The sequence below is a fragment of the Caenorhabditis briggsae genome (assembly GCF_000004555.2).
Source record: "Caenorhabditis briggsae complete genome, chrIII, whole genome shotgun sequence".
Classification (NCBI taxonomy): domain Eukaryota; kingdom Metazoa; phylum Nematoda; class Chromadorea; order Rhabditida; family Rhabditidae; genus Caenorhabditis; species Caenorhabditis briggsae.
In genome coordinates, this window is record NC_013490.2 from 4,297,667 (window position 1) to 4,322,363 (window position 24,697).

Genomic DNA, 24,697 nt, shown 5'->3' on the forward strand with positions numbered 1-24,697 from the left:
GATAAAATATTGGTGATATTACGGTGGATAATTGTTGACATATTTGATAAAGTTTCGATATCTTTCATAGGAATTGAGACAATTGAGCTCAAAATTCAAGGGTTGGGCATATCAGAGAAATTTTTACATTTCTGCAACGCAGTAACTTCAATTTCCAAATGAGCCATTGCTTAACCCAACTTTCATCATTTCAATTCTCATCTTTATAATCCCAATAACAGTAATTCTCTCTTGACCCTATCCTCTACCTATCGAAGTCACCAAGCCGCCCCCTTTCGCCACGTTGCTCCTGGGAATCATGCCACCCTCCCCCCGTGACCACGCCTGGCCCAAGCAAAATTGCTGGTTTTTCTGCTTTCTGCATAAGGAAAAAACCAGCAATTTGCTGAATTGCTTCTCACCGAATAACCCCATTAAAGGTAAAAAATTCTTACAGCTTAATCTAGGGTAATTAAGGGGGCACATGATTTGTCAGTGCATTTAACAGAAGCTGTTGGAATAGCAATTGCTGCCTGGAGAGTGGCAAGAGGGATCTGAAACTTATTATTTTTATTTCAGGTACCGCAAACCTGTAATAGATGTACCCCTCAACTTTGAGCCAATTTTTATCGGTTCCTGTCAAAGATATCAAAAATTTGTCAACTGATAAATTGTTTATCATAATATCAGAAATGTTTTGTCTGTTGACAGATTGTTGATATATTGCATAGAAATTAAGATAATTGAGCTCAAACTTCGCGGTGTGGGAGCCCTTCTATTAAAGGTTTTACGATATTCAGGAGCTTACTGATAGAACGATTGCGGTCAGAAAAATCACACAAACTGCAATATAAACTGTTCGTAATTTGAGATATTGATTGAAAGCAATAGGGTTCAATACTCCCAGGTACAGTATCGCAGCCATTCCAACATAAGAACCTGGAATTCATTTTGACCAATTATCTTGATTCTTCAAGGAAAAAATTCTCAAAATGATCAGAATAACATCACCATCTTAACCGCAAAAATATTTAGTATACTATATAAATACTGTAATATGTTTCTATTGTTTTTAGTCTGAATTTCCGTTAACTCTACCGAAAGCTAATAATTTTACAGCCGATGGTGATAAAGGCTAGAGTGCCAGAGAAACCAGACATGACCTATTCATGTTTATACACATTGCGAAGCCATTAACTTGCTAATTCTAGAAATTTATCAAATTCAAAACCATACCCAGTAGCACATAAGTACTTCCAATATACAAAGCCAACGCCAACACATAATACGGAAAATTTCCAGAAGTTGGAGCAATAAATCTCAAGTAAATGCATTGAATCAAAAGCCACGCACATGAAGTAAGTAATCCAGCTATACATCTAGTGATAAGAAAAATGTATTTCTTTTTTGTACCATCTTGCATTTTTCGGTACAAAGGGATGATTATGAGAAGACAGTAGATATTTATAAGACCTGCTATGGAGAATAAGGTGACAGATGGGTTGACTCATTTTGAAATTGCCATGGACAGAAAAAATGATAGAACTTATAAAACCGAGTCGTGTTTGTCAAGGGAATTATTTGAAAGAGTGTTTTAGGTACTTGTGAGATGTGATTGAAAAGAAAAAAAAAGATGATTTATAGTTAAATGTTTATTAATTGTTCTAGACGAGGTGGAAAATTCAACTCGGTCTGTGTTATTTGGCAGACTTCTTCTTCTTTTTCTTTTTCTTCCTCTATTTTCTTTTTCCGGGAAAAATGTCCAGTTATTGCTTGGGCTAGTCGAAAACACTGATTTTTTATAGATCGGACCTGAAAATATTAATTTAAAATGCCAAGCTCATTTTCAATGTATCCACTTGGAATCGAACTATTATTAGCAAATGTCAGAATTCCAAATTTTATCGATTTTTTGAAACCTACCTGGTTTTTCGCTTGCCTTGACACCGTCTTATCCAAGATCACATTTATAAGTGGGTCCATAATCAAGGCAACACTCCAGATGGAGGATTCAATTAGGGCGAATGACGCTTCACTGATGATTTCACTGGCATGGTAGAACCAGTAACATCCGGTTATTGTGCCGGCTGAAAATCGAAATTTCGGAAGTTTTTGATTCTCAAATAATTTCAGATTTTCAATTACCATGCCTTCTAATCTCCATGAAAACAAAAGGGATCACTTCTCCTATAGAAATCAGGATTACGGCAAAAAGTGTCCAAGCTAGAAGACGTATTGCTGAGTTTAGAGAGGCATTGGATTCGGTGTCCAGTTTCATGAACACTTTTCGATGTCGTAGAAGAGAGATCAGAACAAATGAAAGGATGATGTTGGCTATTACAAGAGATCCAGTAACGAGAAAGACTGTAACGATCGGGTATTGTCACCGTAAACACTAATAGAAGGTAATCATATTCCTTTTGATAGCTCTCACAGGAACCGAAATAAGACACTGTAAACACTCTAATACGTAATAAGACACTGAAAAAAACTCTAATAGTAGAAGGTCACCCGATACTTGCACTTTGAGCTCAGAGTGTTAACAGTATCTTAAATTCCGTATAAAAAGAACTTACAATGAATAAGAGTTACCAGTGGATTGCATGATTTGTCAGTGCATTTAATACTGACTGGAATGGCAATTGAGGCTTGAAATATGGCAAGAGGGATCTGTAGAAATTCAATTTTCTTTGCATTTTTCCTCATATCTTTACCGATAAAACAATTGCAATAAAGAATATAATACACACCGCTATATACACAACTCGTAAAGTGAGATACTGATTGAACATGGCCGGTTTCAAAACTCCAAGGTACAGTATACCAGCCATTGAGACATAGGAACCTGTAAAAAATGTTTTCAATATTTTTTTCAGGTTTTTAAAGCTTTTAAAAATCGAAGTCTAGGTCATGACCTAAAAGTAGAAATCTAGGTCATGGCATAACAATGGAAATCTAGGTCGTGGCCGAAAAATTGAAATCTAGATCATGACCAAAAAATTGAAATCTAGGTCATGACCTAAAAATTGAAATCTAGGCTACGACCTAAAAATTAAAATATAGGTCGTGACCTGAAAATTGAAATCTAGGTCATGGCCTAAAAATTTGATATTTCGTGACCGAAAAATTGAAATCTAGGTCATGACCTAAAAATTGTTTTTTTTCAAGTTTTTTCAAGTTTTAAACTCCTACTCACCTAATAAAACATAGATACTTCCAATATACAAAACCAATGCCAACACATATCCAGGAACAATTCCATTCGCTGGAGCAATGGATTTCAGATAAATACACTGAATCAGAAGCCACGCACATGCAGCAATTAATCCAGCTATACATCTAGTGATAAGAAATATATACTTCTTTTTCGAATCGTTTTGTAATTTTCGATAAAGTGGTACAAGTACGAAAAGACAATAGATATTCATAAGACCAGCTATAGAGAACAGAACCAGCGATGAGTAGTAATCCACATTTGAAATTGTTATGGCTGTTTCTATTCTCTGAAAATCAAGAATTCTATGCTTTCTGATTCACAGAGTTACCTCCATAGATTGACACGGATTAGTTGAATTGACACAAACTTGGAATACATCTTCTAATTCACCATAATATCTGGAACAGTTTGCAAAAATCGAAGCTGGTCGGTGAGTCATTTTGGGGTAGAAAAAAAGGGTGTCAATGAGAATTTCTCTAAATTTTTGTGATACCTTATATTGTTTGTGTTAGGAATTACCTTAGGCATCACACTTTTCCTTTTTCACTTGTCGCTAGTCATCACTGTTTCCTCTTTTGGTGAGAATAACTTGTTTCGCACTGATTTTATCTGATATAAGTGATTTTTTGGAAATTCGAACTACTGTAAAACCTGTAACAGAAGGGTCCTACTTTGAGCCAATTTAGCTCGGTTCGTGTGGAAAATATGAAAAAAAATTGTCAGCTAATAAATTGTTTATCATAATACCACAAACATTTCATCAGCTGGCAAATTGTTGATATCTCCTACAGCCGAGATAATTGAGCTCAAACTTAACAGTGTGTGGGGCCCTTCTTTTAAAGGTTTTACGGTACTCATACCTGCTGAGCAATGTATTTTGAAATGTGTCGATCGAAAAAGAAGTTGATAAAAGGGTCTAACAAGAAGGTTATAGATCTGAAGTGAATTGGTTTCTGGTACAAAAAAGTTACTACAAAGTGTTCAACTCTCTGGTTTTGTTCTGCTATTCATAAAATTATAGGGCGTTTTTAGTTTTTTTTTAAGCGGTTAGCATTTTTTCAAAATCAAACCTCACCCTAAAACAGTTTCGGTACACGATATGACAGTTGGCACTATCAACTGATCAGCTCTATAGAAATCATCACAATCATCCGATGTCGACACTAAAAATTTCAAATTTCTATCCGCGATTTTTCTACTCACTAACAGTTGCCATAAGCCAATAAGAGTCCAGTTGGGATCAGCTCCACAGAGCTCAAAATAATCAAAACCGCACATGTCCAAGCCAATCGAGCTCTTCCGTGTTCCGATGGAGATGATGTTATATTTCCCATTTTCCTGGATTTGTAACTGTGCCAATAGAGGGATACGGTAACGAATAAGAGAGTTGAGGTGGCACCAATGAGGATAATACAAGACACACTAACTGAAAATCAAAGAGAAATTTTAGAAACTCGAAAACCTGAATTCCAGCAAAAACACTAAAAATTATGATGTTCAGAACATTAACCAAAATCTCAAAAAAAAATTGAAATCTTCAATAAATCTAAATGTTCCAGTTCCCAAAAAACTTACACAACAACCATTTGACAATAATTTGACAGCTGGAACTATCACAACTGATTGGTCCATCTACGGCGTCTGCTGCTTGGAACAACCCCATTGGTATCTGGAAAAGGGTGATCCCAAAATATATCAGATTAATTTCTTTTGGAAGAAATTCTGGGATTTTTAGGCGGACTAAAAAAACTCTGTCACCGTAAACACTCTTTTAGAATGTATCATTAACTATAAAGCTTGAGCCAGTTTATCTCGGTTCCTGTCAATGATACAAAAAAGTTGTCAACTAATAAAATATTGGTTTTATTATGATAAACAATTTATCAGTTGACAACTTTTTGATATCATTTATAGGAACTAAGAAAATTGTACTCAAAGTGGACATTGTGCAGGTCTTACGGTATCGAATCTTTGAGTCTGCTTTTTTCTAAACTTGTTCCATATCTGAAAACCAAAAATGTAAACTATGACTCACCGAAACACAAGCTGCAAAAATACAAATTCCTACTGCCAACAAATACATGACTTTTACAGTCAATCGATCCCTGTAGAATAACGGGCGCATCACTCCAAAATATGTTATGACAGCTACTCCGGTGAAGGATCCTGAACCTTGGAAACTATGGTTGTTATTCTCTCGTGCGTCGGCGGCAACATCTGGTCAGAGGTTGGTCCGCTCATGACCCGTTATGGATCCGTTTTTGGCCGATTTCCGACCAAAACCTGGCAAAGATCTCCTCAACTTCCGACCATAAGTTACAAGCCGTCAGCCTGTAGCTTACCCAATAAACTGAAAATACTAAAATCGTAGACAACAAAAAATATTGCATAAAAGGCAAATGAGTCTTGAAACGGTGCATCGAAAAAATCGGTCGATTGAATAATCACTATGCACAGAGCCACGAGAATAGCAGATGACAAACGAACCACCACGAAAACATATCTTTTTTTTGTTCTGGAATTTTCAGATTCTCGTAGGTTTTTTAATATTTTTTAAAACCTTACTGTTCATTGAGGGTCCGTAGCAGCAGAATAGTTATAAACAAACAGTATAAATCTATTAAAACGGCCAGAAAACAGATCACAGATGGAATATAAAAACCCATCCATTTCCGAATTGTATGACATGTGGACATGTCCTGAAAGTATTATTTTTTCGATATATTGAAAGAAATCGGCTCACCTCTATCAGCCCACATGGATCCGTTGCATTTCCACATTGCTCATATTTGTGCTCAAATGAAACATGTTTTGTGCAATTTGCGAATATGCCACCGCTAATTTCTTCCATATTGGACGACAAAATCAATATAATGCAATAAACCATTTTCATGATGTGTCGACTGATAATAGCAAACTTTTGGTTTCTTGATAACAGGGCGACTCGCATCACTTTTTAGGCGGAGACCTTGATAATTTCTTTTTAATCCAAGTTAACTAGAAATAAAGTTTTGATAGTTAGTTTTGAAAGTTTACCTGTAGCTTTACGGTTCGAGATATGTTTTTATCGAAAAACATATTCATTATTGGGTCGGCCATAAATACAATGGATCTGGAAACATCATTTGGTTGAAGCTAAAATAAAAACAATGGATCCTTACCCCACAAAAGTCTCCAAAGAAGAAATTATCGTTTGTATTAACAGTTTATCAGCTATATAAAAATTTTCACATGTGTTCAAGTCATCTAAAAAACAAACAAAAAAGTTATTATCATAAAACCTTTAATAGAAGGGCCCCCCCTGACTTTCAACTTTGAGCCGATTTTTCTCGGTTCCTGTCAAAGATATAAAAAAGTTATCAACTGATAAATTGTTTATCACAATATTCAAAATATTTTATCAGTTGATAAGTGTTCAACATCTTTCACAGGAATCGAGATAATTGGAATCAAAGCTGACGGTTCGGGTGGGCTTCCATTAGAGAAAACACAGTAGAAAAGGTTCAAATTTTGAATGAAATTTGATTACTCTGGTCTAATCCAATGATGATTCCTTCTGGAAACAATTCCACTATACTGAAAATAATCAAAGCGAAAAATGTCCAGGTCAACCGGATACGAGCGCGAGCTGTCACTTCTGGAACTTCGATGCCATTCTGGAAAATTCGAATTAGAAAGTGGAAAATTTCAGTTTCAGGCTTACCTTTTTGGCTTTAAAATGGTACTAATACAACGAAACCAAAACAAATCCAGTCAGCAGGATAGTCAATGATAAAGCTAAGCAAACAAATGAAACTGGAAATTATAAAAATTCTCAATACTTCTAGAAATTTCTTCTCACAAGTTATCCACTCCACAACTTTTGCACAATAATGGAGATCACATTGAATGGGTCCTGGAGCATTACTAGCTGCTTGATAGAGGCCCAAAGGGATCTTGATTAAAGATATTTTATTCTAATGTGGAGGCCTATACTTGAATTTAAAACTCTATTATCTCAACTTTTATAAAATACATATATCAAAAAGGTGTCAACTGATAAAATGTTGGTAATATTGCGATAAACAGTTAATCAGATGACAGATTTTTGTTATTTCTTTTACAAATTGAGATAATTGGATGTTTACAGTAGCTCACCGCAATTGATAAGGATACAATCCAAACGGATCCTAGCGTAATATAAAGGGAACGAAGTGTGATTTTGTTATGGTAGAATACAGGATGCACCACACCAAAATAGGTTATCAAGGAGATCATTATATAGGACACTGGAATTTAAAATTTTCAGTAAGGCTATTTAAAAATTGAAAAAATTACATAACAAACTGTCCATGCTAAAATTGTAAATTGAGAATCCGATAGCATAAAAAGTGAAAGATACTGGAGAAGTTTCAAGATATAAAACTTTCTCCATTATCAAAAGAGAAACAACAGCAAAAATAGAAGAGAGTAATCGACTGAGAACGAAAACGTAATGTTTTCGCATTCTGAAATTAAAGTTTTCTGTCGAGAATTAAGATTAAAAAACTAACTCATCACTCAAATAGTAAAAAATATACACCGTTGTGATCAAGCAATAAATGTTCAAAACTGCTGAAACCACAAAACAGAAAGTGGACAAATACAGATTCAACCAATGGAAAACCATCCTAGCCGAGTAGAGATCCTTTGAAAAACTTTGAATTTCGAAAGTCAGAATTTCTGATTCTTACCTGGATAAGCTCACATTGATTGGTTGTGTTTGTACAGTTCTTGTAAACATGTTCAATTGAAAATCGATGAGTACAATTTTCAAAGAAGTCGTCGTTGGCCATTTGTGGAATTTCTAATCAATAAAACATGCTGCGGGGTGTTTATGAATCACTGATAACCGTTTTTTCTTCTTTCCGTTGCCTTCGAGAAATTCTTGACTTCATTATTGAGTACTGAACATTTATTTTTCCTTATTTTTTATGAAGATTAAATTTTTAGACTCTAAAACTTTCAATACCGTATTTTCTTCTAATAAAATACCACTCGAACAGTATCAATTTTGAGCTAAATTATCTAGATTTCTGCTGAAGATATCAAAAACTTGCCAACTGATAAAATGTTGGCGATATTTTGATAAACAATTTATCAGTTGTCAAAATTTTTATATAATTTACAGGAATCGAGATAATTGAGCTCAAAGTTGATGGTTTGACAAATATAAAAAATGAAACTTACATGACGAGTAACTGTTTCTGAAAATAACGGATCAAATGTTAATGTAAAAATTGGATCGAAGAAAAGACCAATCGTCCATAAAAGTGTCAAAATAACGCATGATATAACAAATTGTAGACGAGATCCACTGGATTCTAGCATGTCGCATGCATCAGAATCTGGAGAAATTTAGATTCTTAGATTTTTAGATTTATATGTTTCTTTCTTAAAACCCACCTTGATCCTGCGACCCAACACTATTCACCAGCATAATTGCAGATGCAATTTCAAAAATCGCCATGGTCCCAAAAACAAAAAATCCTCCGAACAATTTCTTTTTCACGCCAGTCATCGCCTTCTGATGACTAGAATAATCACCTCGTTTCTTTGATTTTCTTTCATGTCTCCATAACGAAAAAATTACGAAAAATTGTGTTCCGAGGCACAATATGAATGCAATTGAAATACAAACAACTAGAAAAATGATGAGCTTTAATTTTGTGCTTTTCGTGTTTTTTAGTACTTCCAAATATCAAAACAGGTTCGGCACAACTCGAGTAGTCACACAAGAACGGAGTATATTTTCCGACGAATGCGGCTTCAACGATACCACATCCAACCTGCATTTTTTGTAGGTCAAACTTTAGAGGATTTTCCAAACTTCTGATTACCAGAAATGTTCAGTTTAAATTGAACTGAATACCGTAAACGCTCTAATAAAACGCCCCCTCACACTCGCAGCTTTGAGCTCATATATCTCGATTCCTGTGAAAGATATAAAAAATTTGTCAACTGATAAAATGTTTATCATAATATCGTTCACATTTTATCAGTTGACCACTTTTTGATATCTTTCACAGGATCCGAGATAAATAGGGTCAAAGTTAAAAGTTAGAAAGGGGCTCGATAAGAGTGTTTAGGCCCATACTCCCAGGGGGCATCGAAATAGGGGCATCGTGCTCAAAGGGGGCATACACTCATAGGGGTCACTAACTCATAAGGGGCATCCTGAAGTTGTTTCTTAGGGGGCATCCCACCATGTCTCATAGGGGGCATCGGACCAAATGCTCCCAGGGGGCATTGATAGTCTCTTCAGCACAGAACAATTTCCACAATTTTTTTCATGATGAGTGAAAAATATGACACAAAATCAAATAGAACAATGTGACAATGAGAAGTGAAAATTTTCTGTCGTATTTTTTAAAAATTCAAAAATATTGAGATTCTGCGATTTCGAAGTTCTGAAATTCTAACATTCTGAAATTCTCAGACTCTGAAGTTCCGAAATTCTCAGATTCCGAAATACTGAAATTTCGAAGTTCTGAAATTCTAACATTCTGAAATTCTCAGACTCTGAAGTTCCGAAATTCTCAGATTCCGAAATACTGAAATTTCGAAGTTCTGAAATTCTAACATTCTGAAATTCTCAGACTCTGAAGTTCCGAAATTCTCAGATTCCGAAATACTGAAATTTCGAAGTTCTGAAATTCTAACATTCTGAAATTCTCAGACTCTGAAGTTCCGAAATTCTCAGATTCCGAAATACTGAAATTTCGAAGTTCTGAAATTCTAAGAATTCTGAGATTTTCAAGCTCTGAAATTCAGGAATTCAGAAACTCCCTCAAAAAAAAACTGTACCCCCGAATAACAAGCGTTGTACCCCTGAATGAAATGAGTTGTACCCCGAATTTTCGGCAGAAATTCTACCCAGTTGACCCTCCGAAATAACACCTTCGATCGTCTGCAATTGTGTTTGTTTTCCTCAAAAAACTACGAAAAAGATGTAAAAACAAAAATTCATCATGTTCAGAATCATATACTCAAATTGATCTCAATGACCCCTATGAGACTATCAATGCCCCCTGGGAGCATTTGGTCCGATGCCCCCTATGAGACATGGTGGGATGCCCCCTAAGAAACAACTTCAGGATGCCCCTTATGAGTTAGTGACCCCTATGAGTGTATGCCCCCTTTGAGCACGATGCCCCCTATTTCGATGCCCCCTGGGAGTATGGACCGAGTGTATACGGTAGATTAAAGAAAAATGGTCTAAAATTTAAATTCCAAAAACCTACTGCCACAATAACCGCACAACTCCAAAAAACGAGAAGTATCGTGACACATTTTCGAAGAGACATTTCCCGTTGATAGTAAACTGGATGGACGACGGCTACATAAATTGTAAGCGTTGTTCCAGCTATTCCGCCTGAAAACTATTTCCAAATAGCCGTAAAACCTGTATTAGAAGAGCCGGACTTTCTATTGTTTCAAGGTACTTCTGTAGTGCCCTTCTATTACAGGGGTCCTTCAATGTTTTCCTGCCATTTTCTCCAATTTGTTCATTGAAAATTTCGGTGGGGTTTTGATCAAATTCATGAAAAAATCATCAAATTCTATCAATTTCATTCAAATTGAGCAGGTTATTGAGCAAAAAGTTTTTTCAACAATTTTCTGTGAAATTGTGGTATTTCCAGAATATTTTTCATTAAAAAGGTACGGGAGTTTTTAATTCCAAACAATACATTCTGAAGGGGGCCATTCTAATACAGGTTTTATGGTATATAGAAAAAACAGGACCTACCCAAAAACGATAAAAAACTGAGCATTTCAAAAATGATGAAAAAAGCAATAACCCAAAAATTAAAATGTGTTAAGAAGATCATTGTTGGAAGTAGGAATATAGAAATAGTAGACATTGTAGAAGATATTGCACGACTCAAAATGAACACATATTTCTTTTTGGCTCTGGAATTTTTTTTAATTGAAGAAGTTTTAGACTGCAAAATGCCTACCTGTCATTCATTTTCCTTAAACTTGGAATCAGTACCCAAAATATATAAATATTCAAAAGTAAAGCAAAAAAGCATAAACAGCATGGAATTACGAAAATCGCCCATCTTAGGAGCATCTCGATGTCGTACACATCTTTTGCATGTTCACAGAAATGCGAAATATTTCTGCATTTTTTGAAGGGATCAAAATCCGGAAGATAGTATCCGGGACACTCACCGAATGGATCCGGAGAAGAAAAAGACATTCAGAATACACAAAATGAGGCAAAAAATATAATCTGTGAAAGGTTTAGTAGTGATAACTGGTGAGGGAGGTGACGACTGATAAGAGGAGAAAAATTGGGAGAAAATGTTTTATGGACATGGTAACCGAACGTGACCAACTCTCCTAGTTTCTTCGATGTCACTTGTCAACGAGGAATCAGGGAGTATGATTATAGCTTATTTATCACTCGTGTCATGGAAATCGACAGTATCGTTTGTATGGATTTAGATTCCGAAGTGAGCAATGTTTGGGGTGGGGAGGGGACGGGTTACTGTAGCTAATTTATGGTAGAAATTTTGATAGTTTAACCACGTGTAAAAGGCCAGGGTATGACACAGGAGTCGAACAGCTGTGGTATGCAGATGCCCTCTAATGAGAAGAGACCCTTCTCATTAGGGCGCATCCGCATACCACAGCAGTTCGAACCTTGTGAATATCAGGTTCGGAGATTCCGAGATTCTGAGATTCTGAGATTCTGAGATTCTGAGATTCTGAGATTCTGAGATTCTGAGATTCTGAGATTCTGAGATTCTGAGATTCTGAGATTCTGAGATTCTGAGATTCTGAAATTCTGAGATTCTGAAATTCTGAGATTCTGAGATTCTGAGATTCTGAGATTCTGAGATTCTGAGATTCTGAGATTCTGAGATTTTGAGATTCTGAGATTCTGAGATTCTGAGATTCTGAGATTCTGAGATTCTGAGATTCTGAGATTCTGAGATTCTGAGATTCTGAGATTCTGAGATTCTGAGATTCTGAACCATGTCGAAATTTTCTTAATTTTCGATTTCCCTAAAATTTCAGATGAGATATCGGAACGAATCTCAAATAAAAGATGAAACAGAAGAAGAGCCGCCACGTCAGTCTGCTGGATTCGAATGGGCTGCCGAACCGGATGAGATGCTCTTTCCGTGTTGTGCAACAAAATTCGTGATGCTAGGAATCGCCGCAACACTTGTCGTTGTTGCGATTCTCAATTGGATTCTTTCACATTTTTGGGGTTTATTTGTCTGGCTGGTAAGCTTCTAGGGGGGGGGGGGGGGCAGGGGGTTTTTTGCGTACAGCTATCATACTTTTATGTATCCTTTTGGGCGCCCGCGTGGCTCAGTTGGTAGCGGCGCCGCACCTTCAATACTTGTCCCACAAGTTGAACTTCTCAAGAGGGCTTCAAACACACTCAAATGAAAAATTCTAGAATCATTTTTAGACATTTTCCACTCTCTTCATGGGTCTCATCATCTTCCTTCCTGAGTACTTTTCCAATATCATCAACTTCGCCATCAATTTTTGTGTCTGGGTTAGATCCTCTGTCTAAAAAGCCAACTCTAATATTTTGTTTCAGGTTGCTTTTACCATTTTTGCTCTTGTCACTGTCATTCAAGCGGCAATATGGAAAAGCGACGTGCCGGATATCAGCGAACATAATAGGAGGATCCGTTCTCAATATACATGTGCAATAGTTCTGGGAACCGTCGAATTTTTCTTGGCGATTTGCGTTTGCATTCTGATGTTCCGAATGCTCTACTACTACTATCAGAATCGTGGACAGGAGAACATTGTTGCATTGTGTGCATAGAAGTTTTTCAATGTCTCGATAACTCTGCTCCATTTCTCTGAATAAAGAATAAAGAACGTGTTTGAAACTTTTGTGGCCGATTTTTATTTAAAAAAAAAGAAAAATACCTGGAAGTTCTTCCTGAAAACAAGTTTTTCATTCTATTTAAAATGATAAAAATATCAAAAATACCAGGTTAATTCTTATAGTTTAGAAGATGCATGAGCACGAGCCACTCTTATAGAAGCACACCCAACCTTTGAGGTCATGTATCTCGGTTCCTTTAAAATATATCTTTACTATTAACAATCACCAAATTCTGTGTGTGTGTGTGTCCGGTGTTCCCGGTTCTGAGACCGTAGCGAACTCACCACTGGACCAAAATTTCCCAAATTTTCACAGATGACCAGAAATAGCAGCGAGATGATGCCCGTCTATTTTAAATTTTCGATATTCGATTTTTAACGTCTTCTGGATATGATCTTCTACTTCTACAGTGCAAATCTTTAGAAATCATTTTCACGCCATTCCCGCCCATCCCCCTATTTTTTTTTTCATATCCAGTTATATCAAACAAAAAGATGATTTTGTGCGAAGAGATATTCAGTCTGGGTTCTGAATATTTGAAAGTATCTAAAAATTATGATAAGAAATCAGAGAAAAAGACAAGCTCCCTCAAAGATCAATACGAACGCGTTCGATGTAGTCTTTGAACTTCTTAGGCTTTAAGTTTCAAGAAATTAAAATCTTTCGAATTTCGAAGGTTTTGAATTCCCAAATTTTCCAAATGTTTTAAATGCTGAAACTATAGAAACCTGGATTTTTAGAACTATAAATTTCCAAATTCCAAAAGATTAAAATGTGTGAATTTTCGGATCGAAAAATTCAAATTTTTAAAATTTTTAAAATAACCGCAAATCAGAAATTCCAGAAAATTCGCAAAAATCGGAAACTGAAGATCAGAAAGGCAGAATCTCAAAAAAAAATCAGAAACCCAGAAATTCAGAAAATAAGAGTCTCAAAAAACTAAAATTTCTGAGATTAAATTCTTGAATTTCAGAAAGTTCTAATTTGGTAATTCGGAAATTCGAAAAAACAAAAATTAAAACTTCAGAATCTTAAAATAAATCAGAATTTCAGAATTTCAAAACTTCAGAAACTCAGAAATTAGGAAATTCGAAAAATCAGACTTTCTGAATCATGAATCCCTGGATTTTCAAATTTGTGAACTGCTGAATTTCTGAACCTCTGAACTTCTTTTGAAAAATTTAAAAACTTCCAAACTCCTAAGTTTCTCTGAAATTTTGAATTTTTGAACTTTTTCAATTCTGAACTCATGAAATTCGATTTTTAGATTTTTTTTTTTCGAAATTTTGTTGCCAAAATTTTTAGTCGCTGTTTCGAAGTGAAACGATTTTCTGGATTTCAAATTTTAAAAGTTAAAAAATTTCCGATCTTATGGCTTTATAGGCTATATTCCTCAGTTAAAAAAAGAATGGCTTTATAGGCTATATTCCTGAATTTGCCAAAAATTTGCAAAATTGGATTTGGGATTTCAGAAATTCCAGATTTGTAGAATTTCTGAATTTCAGAATTTTCGAACTTCTAATATTGCGAATTTAAGAGTTACAGAAGTTTTGTTAGACTTATTTCCTTCATCACAATGTCTAAGCTTATATGCATTAAAAACACTTTTCATTAACTGACTTTTCGAATTCTCAAAAATTCAAATCTCCTCATATCCGAGATGTTAAATTCCGAAACTACCGAGCTCCTGAGTTTCCAAAAAAATCACTTTCTTAATCTCAAAATTTCCTAATTTTTGAATTTGTGAGCATAGGCCCTAAAAAATAGCCCCTGTAAAAGTGATGGACTCTCTTTATTAGATTACGGGTATTGTAAGCGGGGCCAGGAGGTTTAGCCCCGAAGGGGCGTAAACCGACTCTTCAAGAAGTAATTAACTGATAAAATGTTAATCAGACTATCAGAAACATTTTATCAGTTGACCACTTTTTGATATCTTCCACAGGAAGGGAGACATAGTTGACTGTTGGGTTGGCAGGCGTTCTATTAGAATGCTTACGATGTTTAAGTTGAGGAAAATTGTACAAGAAAAGCTGTTGACTGCAGAAATAAAGTTTGAGTGGTGTTGAAATGATTTTGTATTCTGGATTCCAGAAAACCCCAAAGTTCCGGATTCCGGGTTTCAAGGGGACTATGTCGGATCTCTGAAAAATTAATGTTACAAAATTCCTTGAGATCAACAAAAAGCTATATCGACAAAAAAGGTCACCTTAACGTGATTCCTCCCTGAAGGCTACAGTCTGATGACTCCAATCAGAAAAACGAAGGGCTTCTATTCAAATTCAAATCAGTTTCCGACTTATTTAGAAAAACCATATAACTTATCGTCTCTTTAAATCTTCAAGGTACACTCCGAATTGCTCATCAGTGACTAGAGTAACACAAATGTTTCAGATGAGACCTCAGGAAGAAACCGACACTGAAGCAGGCACAAAGGAAAAGGAGAATCGAAAGAAAGCTGGATTTGAATTAGCCGCCGAGCCAACAGAGGTGATTATCTTCTTCCCAACCATCTATTACATGTTTGGAATTGCTGTTATCGTTACGGTTCTTTCAATTATTTTATGGATTTGTACAGCTGCAATCTGGAGTTTCTTTGTCTGGGCTACTCTCGCAACCCTATCGATTGGATTGATCATTTTTCTCCAACATCATCAATTTTGCAATCCACTTGTGTTACTGGGTATCCTAATTAATTTGCTAATTAAGCAAAAGTTAACTTTTCAGATTGCATTCTGCATCTATACACTGGTCATGATTATCAAACTGGCAGCGATTATTGCAGACAAAAGAGAAGAAGTCAAAAGAAAATATCCTGGTTATTCACAAAAACAATACGATGGTACTTTGAGCACTTCATGAAACGTTCATGATGTCTTTATTACAGATGCATTAGCAGATTTCGAAAGAGGAGTCCCCGCATTCTATGCATGCTCCTCAATCATATTTCTTCTCACTCTCTTGGTCACACTCCTCATGCTTCGGATGACTCTCTTCTATTATAAAAATCGCTGAATATTAAAATTGTAATTCATGTAATAAAATAGTTAATAAAATAAATTGTGTGATTTATATGTCAGTTGCAGTTTTCGAAAACAACAAAATCCAGTCTACAACAGCCGCTCGGAGACTTCAGATTTTTTTTTGCTGTTGTCACATTTTATACAACTCAAACTTTTTTTTGAAGTAGACCAATTTTTTAAAAACGTCTCTCAAGTTAAATACCGTAGACACTCTAATAGAACGCCCGCCACCCCAACAGTCAACTTTGAGCCCGTATATCTCATTTTCTGTACAAGATATCAAGAAATGGTAAACTGATAAAATTTTTATTATAATACCAGGCAATTACTCTTTGACTACACCACTCTTTGACTACACCTACTCTTTGACTCCACATTCTCTTTGACTACAAAATCTCTTTGACTACATTTATCTCTTCGACTACACTTGTCTCTTTGACTACACTTTTTTGTTTTATAGTACTTTTTGACTGAATTTATTGGAGTTTCCGATTTTTGTCTCATATTATAGGCTTAGGCTAAAACACCAGTTTTCCGGTAACCGTTTCAGCCTAAGGCTTTGATTTGTACAGAAAATAATAAAATTTTGGATATCTCACCGAAAAAAAGTGAGAATTTTGCTGATTTTCGCGAATTTCAGTACTTTTTTCACTTTTATGTATTTTTGGAATTGTCAGTTTTTTGTTTAAAATTATACGCTTAGGCTCAACTTCTTCTTTTTCTCCTTTTTGCTTTTTCTTCTTTTCCGTTTTTCTTCTATATTCTGTAANAATGCCCACAAAAACTGCAGAAAATTTAAAATTTTTTAAAGTGTCAAAGAGTAGGTGTAGTCAAAGAGTAACTGCCTCACAGGTGTTAGAAAAATTGTCTCATTTATTAGAATTTTCGCACTGTAGTTTTCAGTTTCTTGTCCTATTTTTCACCGACTTTCCAACATGTTCCAGCAAGCAAATCACATTCTTCACTCATCACAAAACCTCAAATTCTCATTTATTTTTACATTCAAAACTAGATGACTGAAAATCAATATCATCCAGCTGTGAAGTTAGTTTTCATTCAAAATGAATTCGTATCCCCATTTCCCATCCCCAGTCTTTTTCAGCTACATGTTCTCGCCACGTGGCAGAGCTCGAACTGGCGGAGACTTCGCAGCCGATCCGGATAGCTCGTGCATTTGTATGCCTATAAAATTCTGGTTCATCATGCTTGCATTAATTCATTTATGTCTTGTTATCATTTCACTTTCTGTCAAATTCTATTATATTTTTGAGGTGATTTTCAAGTTTTCCGACACGCTGGAACCCTCGAATTTCCAGACAATTCTAGTTGTTCTATCCCTTTTTATCATCTGCCTTCCCGATACTTTTGCCGTTTTTGTACACTATTTGGTTCAATTAATTTTCTGGGTGAGAAATCCTTTTCCTTCTTCATTTCTCCTGATTTTTCTTTCTTTTTCCAGTTTGTCATTGCTATTATCTACCTCGTCGTGTTGATCAAAGAAGCTGAAAAAGAAGCAGATGCTGGTCGGATAACACTCTTTCTTCTCTATATAACTCTCTGTCTCACATATGCTATCATTTATTTTCGACTCGTTGTTGCTGGTCGTTAAGATATCTAAATCTGCACTTAAATAAATGTTTCATTTTACACGAAAGAGAGAGAGAGAGAGAAAAATACGGCCCGTTATCAAATTGACAAAAAATAACAAGTTTAACTTCTATACTGATACAACACGAAATCGATGAGAGATGTGTACTTGGAAGAAGGAATATGAAAGTTTTAGATGGGGAAAAATTCTTGGGGAAAAAGAGCGAGAGAAATAGCAAAGAGAAGGTGTTCGAGATATGTTCCTAATACTGATTGGAATGAGCAAATAGTTCAATTTGAAGCTAGGTGGTGAAACGAAATGAAATGATTATATGTGCTGAAAAGGAGCTATGACGGAAGGGTATGGGATGAGAAAGATCATATGGGAATCGTCACACGGGATACGTCTACTCGTAACCTCTCGTCACATTGGTAGCTGTTGGTGCTGCTGCTGCGCATGCATCATTGCCATTTGCTCTAGTTGATTGTGCTGTTGTTGCTGTCTCATGCCGGTATCGATAATATTCTTGATCTTGTCGCCTGAAAATTACGATAGAAATCACACTGATAACGAAACGCATTTCTATGAATCACTCACAGATCTGAGGATTCGGCCGACGATAGTGAAGCAAATATTCATGTGTGATGTTCGCTTGCTTCAGGAAATGGTACATTAAGCAGTTCTGTAGAGACCACTCGGTGCCGCAGATAGCTAAAATGAAGTCAAGCCATTCGTAGAGAATGACGTCGCTCATTTCCGGAAATAGCGAAGTGAACGGGTTCGTCGGACGGGTATAGCTGAAAAAGAATTGCATTCAATTTTTCAAGAGGCTAAAGAAAACAACTCACAGCATCTCCACTTTAACTCTCTCGAAGAATCGTGGATTTCCATTTCGACAGAGGTTCGATAGGAGGCTGACCGACTTCCACACAATATCCTCGTGATCTTGCCTCTTCTCAATGGCATCTCGGAATTGCTGAGTGTTGGGTTCGGATCGCATAACTTCCACAACCTGAATACCGTTCTTTTGCAAAATGAAACAAAAACTAAATTAACTCACTGCTTTCTTCCATTCATCCAAACTCTCATATGCCCTCTTTAACAAAAGAATAGGCAGCGTTTCCTGGGTCGTTCCGGGGAGATCAACAAACGGCTCGGCAAATGCTGGAACGTTCTCTATGACCCGCTTCATAACGTTCACAGCGAGCTTTCTGCATTTTGGGGCTCCGGCGTTTAAGAAATGGAGCAAGACAATTGCAGCATCCGGATTTGCACTTATCATTCGGCATGCCTGAATAGCAGAGTCCAGGATATCATCTTTGCCCATTTTTGTGACGTTGTTGAGAATCGATAGGCAATTTTCATAGATGGACAAGATCTGATTTTTTGCAGCGTCGATCTGATTTTTTGGAGTTCTCGCATCTGAAAAATGAAATTGATTAAGTTCAAAATAAAAAGAAATCCTTACTTTGCTGCTCTCTTAGCTGAGACTGGAAACGCATCGAAGTGCGCAAAACGGCTATCGCGTGGGCGGTCACCCCATTCCGCACCATGATGACTTTGTTCTGCTTATTGGGTTGTCCAATATTCCGAAGCACTCCTGTCGCTCGCTCAGCAATAGTCGCATCATCAGAGCCAACCACCTGTATCACCCTTCGAATTGACTCTTCCATATCTTGATTTCCAATTTCTTGAAGCAAGGACAATCTTTGCATACAAGCCAACAGTTCATGAAGTAGCCGAGTGGATCCATGGTACAAAAGATTACACAAATCTTGGGCACCTCCCAACTTCACAAAGTCCTCTCCAACTCTTTCGATCGAGCAGAACGTGGTTAACGCTTGCATAGTTGGCCAGAGGAGATCTTCATCGCTGTACTCATCCTTTATGATATCATGAAAGATTGGGATGACATGCAGTTCATAAACAATGCTCCATATCGAACGGTTTCTCCTAGATAGGTTCTTGATGATGGATACGCAAAATCCTTTGCTCTTTCGCTTTGTTTCTTGTTGTTGCAAGTTCTTGATGGCGAATTGCATTACCACTTCATGAAGACGTCTGTGGCCAGCGGATTGTTCCTTTTCAGAGAACACGTACTTCATGAAAAAGGGTTTACAGCATATTTGAGCCAGGAGAAGCATCGCGGCCTGATCGTAAGCCGTGTCCAAACGTGAGGCTCTCTCAATCACCAATTCGTAGATGCTGTACGGTCTTGGCACTTGAAAACTGTGCTTCGATGAATTTGTGTTCATCAGCTCTAAATTGAGCGAGTGGAAAATCTTCTCCGTCATCCTCACATGTTTTGGTACTGCAGCACGATGGAGTATTTCGAATACTTTACGGATCACGTTCTCGTTTTCTTGCGGTCTCGGCACCAATACTTCGAAAAGAGCATTGATGATTTTTCCCAAATCAGCTTGGCAATAAGTCGACTCAAGTGCTTCCGCCTTTGCAAGTGGCTCCAGTTCTCGAATAGCAGCAACTTGATCACTCATTTCATACGATGCCAGGCTTTGTACGATTTCCGGAATACTCATCCGTTCTCTTCTCTTCATCGGATCTTGATTCTCAACTGATGAATGCGACACTTTCGAAAGCGCTGGTTGCGATTGATAAATCCAATTGTCAAACTGTCCGCATTGCGTGTTAACAGACAGTGCAGAGAACTTGGTCATATGCGACAAATTTGACATATTTGAAATTGTTGAACCAATCTGAAAAATTGAAACATCTCATGCTGAAATTCAAAACTCCCAAACTTACCATACTGGGCGGTCGTTGATATTGTTGTTGCTGTGGATTCGGGGGAATGTAGTTGCCTTGCATCCAATCATTCGTGTACGATCTTTTTACAGCAGCGCCTTCTCGAAGCTCATGAACCCGTGATATCGATGGCTCCATGTTTTGTGGTTGTGCTCGGAAGGGAGACGCTGAAAAGCGGGAGTTTCGGGAGATGCAAGAAGAACACACGAGACACAAAACAAGGAATTTGAAAATGATAAGAGGCGACCTATGTTTTTAAGTATCGAAAAGGTGAATTCCTATTAATTGCCAGAAAACTAATGAAAACTAACCGGGAGCTTGTCGAGCAGACAATGTGGAAGATGGTCTCACTGGAGTCGCCACTCGTGATGTTGATGGCAGCATTGGGTCGAATGATAGGGGAGTGCATGGTTGGGATCCGTACTTTTCTGTAATATAACTCAATTTCGAATTTTTCAAGGCGCTCCAGGGTGAATAAACGAACATTACATACATTGTCAAGTTAACTTTCTCACTATTTACACAACTCAAGTGCTATTTCACACCCTTTCTGAAGAGTCCACTTACCTATATCTGGACCTCGCTCCTCCATTTATGACGATAATCTGAGTGTCGTCTTCGTTTCTTCTGAAATTTGAAGTTTTCAAAAAAACATTCGCAGACACAAAAACAAGAAAAAGAAAGAGGGATCGATAGGGGTAATGAATGCAAATTGTCCCAAGTGGACCAATAAATCAGTTCATGTGGCCACACACTCGGTGGGGGGTGTCAGAGAGACGAACGGGCAATTGAATGCTGTTCAAATAGCAAAAGAATAAGAATAAGATCAACATAGATGGACGAAAAACAACCGGAACGAACTTTAGAATATGAGTTTTTGATCGATCTTTGCAATACTTACTAAAAAAGACACTTTTCGATATCAACATGGTGAGAGAAGGAAGCTGATAAGAAGGGAAATAATACTCCAGAAGTTCCTCCGAGAGGAGTACATAGGAACATGGAAGAGGAAAACGAAAGGCGCGAACGATTTAGTTTTGAATTCGAAAGGAAGGAGGGGGAAACAATTTTCAACATTTTCAGATGATAAATATGCTTTTAAAGCTTTTTACGTTACAAAACAGGTCAAAAAAGAAACAGATGAAAACTGAAGAAAAAAAACAAGTTGCAGAGGTAGATAAATCAAAATGCAATGGGGTTTGGTACGTCAAGATTTATGGTCGTTGGACGCGAGTATAGAAGAGAAGCAGTCAGCAACTTTCGAGTTACTTTCGAAGAAGAGAAAAAAATGAAGAAGGAAAGGGAGAAACCACTCGAATAATGTGCACCTGTTCGCAGTATATGCACACTGGTTTGATGAGGGACTATTCACTACGACGACAGGCATTAGTAATCAATCAATCGGCCACATTATTAACTCATCAGGCGTGTCATGTTGCGAAGAAAAATTGATTCTTCTCTTCACTTCTGTGCTACCAAAAAAAGACTAAAACTTCAAAAAGAGAATGACATGATTCACTTTTTATGTGCAAAAAGTAGAATGATCTGTAAACGGACAGCGGTCACCCCCGCGCGCTAATCGTGGTGAGGTATGCACACTTGTAAAATTCCGGGCCGGCCCGCCAAAGCTCGGGCCGGAAGGCCCGGAAGCAAAAATTTTGTCATTTTGAACCGAATTTTGAGCTCTCAATACAATTTTCTATATTTTTTTGTGCTTTTTGGATTGTTTGTCTGTTTGATCAAAAAATATTTTTAAAAACTCGAAAAAAATTACATAAGGGTCCCCTCTTGTTTTTTGAAATTTTCAAAACTTGTGGAATGACAGGCCCGCCGGGCCTCCGAAATTCGGGAAAAAGCCCGGCCCGGCCCGTTACAAGTATGATATTATGGAAAAGTGTGACAAACTGAAAACTCTGCTATTCGGAAAAGGTTTGTCACAGAGAAAACAAACAAATCTCAACAAACCAGACAGTAGAGGGGTGATAAATACGTTTTTCGTTATAAGATACACGGTTTGAATGATAAAAGAATGATAACAATTGTTGGAAGACTTGAAATTATATTGAACTATGAATACAGGAGACCGTATGAAACCGGCCGCAAAAATTGGCAAAAATCCGAGCTTTTAGGCGGAAAAAAGTCAATAATAGGAGGGCACTGTAAAATTTAAAAGCGCATCAGTGTGATCGTGGCGCATCAGCGCCACGAAAAAACCGTGTTCTGGGTTTTCCGGAATTTGTAGAAAACGAGCAAAGTTTTTGATTGTTTTTTTCGGTTTTTTAGATTAAAAACTTGCAACAGAAGCAAATAATGCAAATAATCGCACCTGTTACGCCTCTAATAAAACACATCTGCCTCCATATGCTAGCCCCTGGCGATGAATATCGTTGTACGGAACATCATCCGCAAAATGACTTTTTCCCATGCCAAACAACTTGAAAGTATTTGACACAGTTACGAAAACGTCCACAGAAAATAATCCCACGGCTAATTGGGCACAAAAGCGATAATTAGAGCCAATCGTTTCTTGGGAAAAGGTGAGAAAATTGGAGAAAGAGGGGGTGGTGGAAAGATGGTGGGGTTTGAAAATGTGTTGTAGTACACCACACCAACAGGACAAACAGAAAAAAAACGGGGCACCACCAACCGGAGGTGAATGGATGACTGAAGAAAAGGTGGCCCCGTATGAGAAACGGTGTGTAAAATAGTGTGGCAGACGAAGAGACGCGAGGTGTGACGCAATGTGGACTCTCTTCTTCTTCTGCACCATTCGTGTTCACCCACAGTCACCAACGGCAGGCAGCAGCAGGGGAATGAATGGGTCGGGGGAATTTGAAATTGAATTCGAGGGCCGACGCATACGATTTGAATTGTTGTATCGAATTAACCCAGAGAGGCGAGTGTATAATGAGAAAGCGAAGAGTGAGGAAGAAGGGAATCAGTAATTGGGGAAGCAAGCTATGAGTGAAAACAAGACTAATTAGATGCTATTTCTAGAACTTTCACGGCTCGCAGAGAATAATTTTTTTTTCAGTCTCTCACTTCCGTTTTCAAATAAGGCATTCAAATTCCAATTTCCACTCTCGACCATCGTCTTCGAGTACTCGAGTACCACTTCACTTCCTCTAATAGCACCAATAATGATTTCGTGCTGCTGTTGTTATTGATTGTAACCGAACTTTTATAAACAGTTACAATTTTGGAATCGTCTCGATGCGCATAGATTAAAGGCGCACGGTGTTCCAGGTGCCGCGGGTTTCGCGACGAAACAGGACCACCATGACGCCGCGCGTTTTCGATTCGTTCGACGAGCTAATTATTGCTGTTTTTGACGATTCTCACCGTTTTTTCGATGATTTTCAGCGTTTTGAATCATTTTTCGTTTAATTTCATCGAAAAAACGACAAACCCCGTAGAAATGTTGAAAAAATAGGAAAATTTACTTTATTTGAACTTGTTTGCATGAGAGAAACAAGCGAAAAATAAACGAAGACTGGTGGAAGATCGGATTGCATTATACGCAGTGCGAATTGCGCAATAATCCGCTCAGATATCCCCATCTCAAATATTGAATGGACAGAACAGACCAGAGGATAAAGAAATTCATAAGAGAGAATGCGCAACATATAATTATTTATGCTATTGATAATTCAAAATAAAATAACTTTCGTGTTTGAAAAAGCAACAACCTTATTATTAATGTCTAGTACCACCACCTATTCCGTGTGTCAGGCAGATGGTTGCTGCTCGGAAAAGCAGATGGACAGGAAATTGGCTGCGTTCTTCCTCTTCTTCTCCTCATCACATTCAAATTTTTGAACGTCTAAAGTAGGAGGACTAAACCTTGACGCTTACTTGAGGCGACAATCTGGAGAGTGAATCGAAAAACGGCAAGAAAGTTTTGTATCGAAAAAATCTATAAAACCTGATGATTGACAGTTGGAGGTATTAGAAGGAGGGGAAGGGAGAGATCTGGCGAGCAGATATTGTCTGCTGAGGCAATTTATCGGCATGGCAGGTCAGGTTTCGTTACGGAGACGATGCAAGAAGCATTGTCATTTGCAATTTTGATGAAAAGAGAGAAAAAAATGGGAAAAAGAGTATATTTCCCCCTAATGCACACTTTGAAAATAATTTTAAGAATTTATTCGAGATTTTGGTTTTGAAAGAAAAAAAATGAATGAAAAAAGGAGAAAAATGAACGAAAAAAAGGAGATCAAATTATGAGAATGTTCTGGGGG

The 24,697-nt window shown here is 37.1% G+C and overlaps 5 protein-coding genes across 5 annotated transcripts in view; 1 reads left to right on the forward strand and 4 right to left on the reverse strand.

Moving 5' to 3' along the window:
* Positions 1–1,402, reverse strand: part of CBG25845 — a gene marked incomplete at both ends in the record, with an annotated part of 3,184 nt that extends 1,782 nt beyond the window's left edge. The window contains 3 exons of the mRNA XM_045243648.1: positions 464–533; positions 788–918; positions 1,216–1,402. Of these exons, the coding sequence (XP_045098860.1) occupies positions 464–533; positions 788–918; positions 1,216–1,402 (388 nt within the window). The remainder of the gene's footprint in view (positions 1–463; positions 534–787; positions 919–1,215) is intronic.
* Positions 1,403–1,623: 221 nt separating this feature from the next.
* Positions 1,624–8,010, reverse strand: CBG09010 (the record flags this gene model as incomplete). The annotated part of the gene is made up of 23 exons (XM_002641110.1): positions 1,624–1,791; positions 1,903–2,066; positions 2,125–2,343; positions 2,556–2,649; positions 2,730–2,824; positions 3,176–3,482; positions 3,525–3,672; positions 4,272–4,359; positions 4,404–4,622; positions 4,772–4,865; positions 5,232–5,362; positions 5,539–5,711; positions 5,762–5,895; positions 5,940–5,990; positions 6,233–6,308; positions 6,358–6,442; positions 6,726–6,852; positions 6,936–6,991; positions 7,038–7,131; positions 7,334–7,464; positions 7,514–7,683; positions 7,729–7,862; positions 7,909–8,010. The coding sequence occupies 23 exons, from the start codon at positions 8,008–8,010 to the stop codon at positions 1,624–1,626; spliced, it is 3,060 nt and encodes a 1,019-aa protein (XP_002641156.1).
* A 39-nt stretch (positions 8,011–8,049) lies between these two features.
* On the reverse strand, positions 8,050–11,420 carry CBG09009 (the record flags this gene model as incomplete). Its single annotated transcript, XM_002641109.1, has 11 exons — positions 8,050–8,121; positions 8,405–8,562; positions 8,621–8,873; positions 8,923–9,003; positions 9,087–9,175; positions 9,638–9,768; positions 9,878–9,977; positions 10,022–10,124; positions 10,459–10,589; positions 10,965–11,128; positions 11,176–11,420. The coding sequence occupies 11 exons, from the start codon at positions 11,418–11,420 to the stop codon at positions 8,050–8,052; spliced, it is 1,527 nt and encodes a 508-aa protein (XP_002641155.1).
* A 953-nt stretch (positions 11,421–12,373) lies between these two features.
* Positions 12,374–15,952, forward strand: CBG09008 (the record flags this gene model as incomplete). Its single annotated transcript, XM_002641108.1, has 4 exons — positions 12,374–12,457; positions 12,783–13,006; positions 15,425–15,762; positions 15,807–15,952. The coding sequence occupies 4 exons, from the start codon at positions 12,374–12,376 to the stop codon at positions 15,950–15,952; spliced, it is 792 nt and encodes a 263-aa protein (XP_002641154.1).
* Positions 15,953–18,113: 2,161 nt separating this feature from the next.
* Cbr-wrm-1 lies at positions 18,114–21,048 on the reverse strand (the record flags this gene model as incomplete). Its single annotated transcript, XM_002641107.1, has 8 exons — positions 18,114–18,229; positions 18,288–18,487; positions 18,539–18,702; positions 18,751–19,112; positions 19,159–20,407; positions 20,457–20,623; positions 20,768–20,884; positions 21,024–21,048. 8 exons carry the CDS (start codon positions 21,046–21,048, stop codon positions 18,114–18,116), a joined length of 2,400 nt encoding a protein of 799 aa, XP_002641153.1.
* Between the last annotated feature and the right edge of the window lie 3,649 nt (positions 21,049–24,697).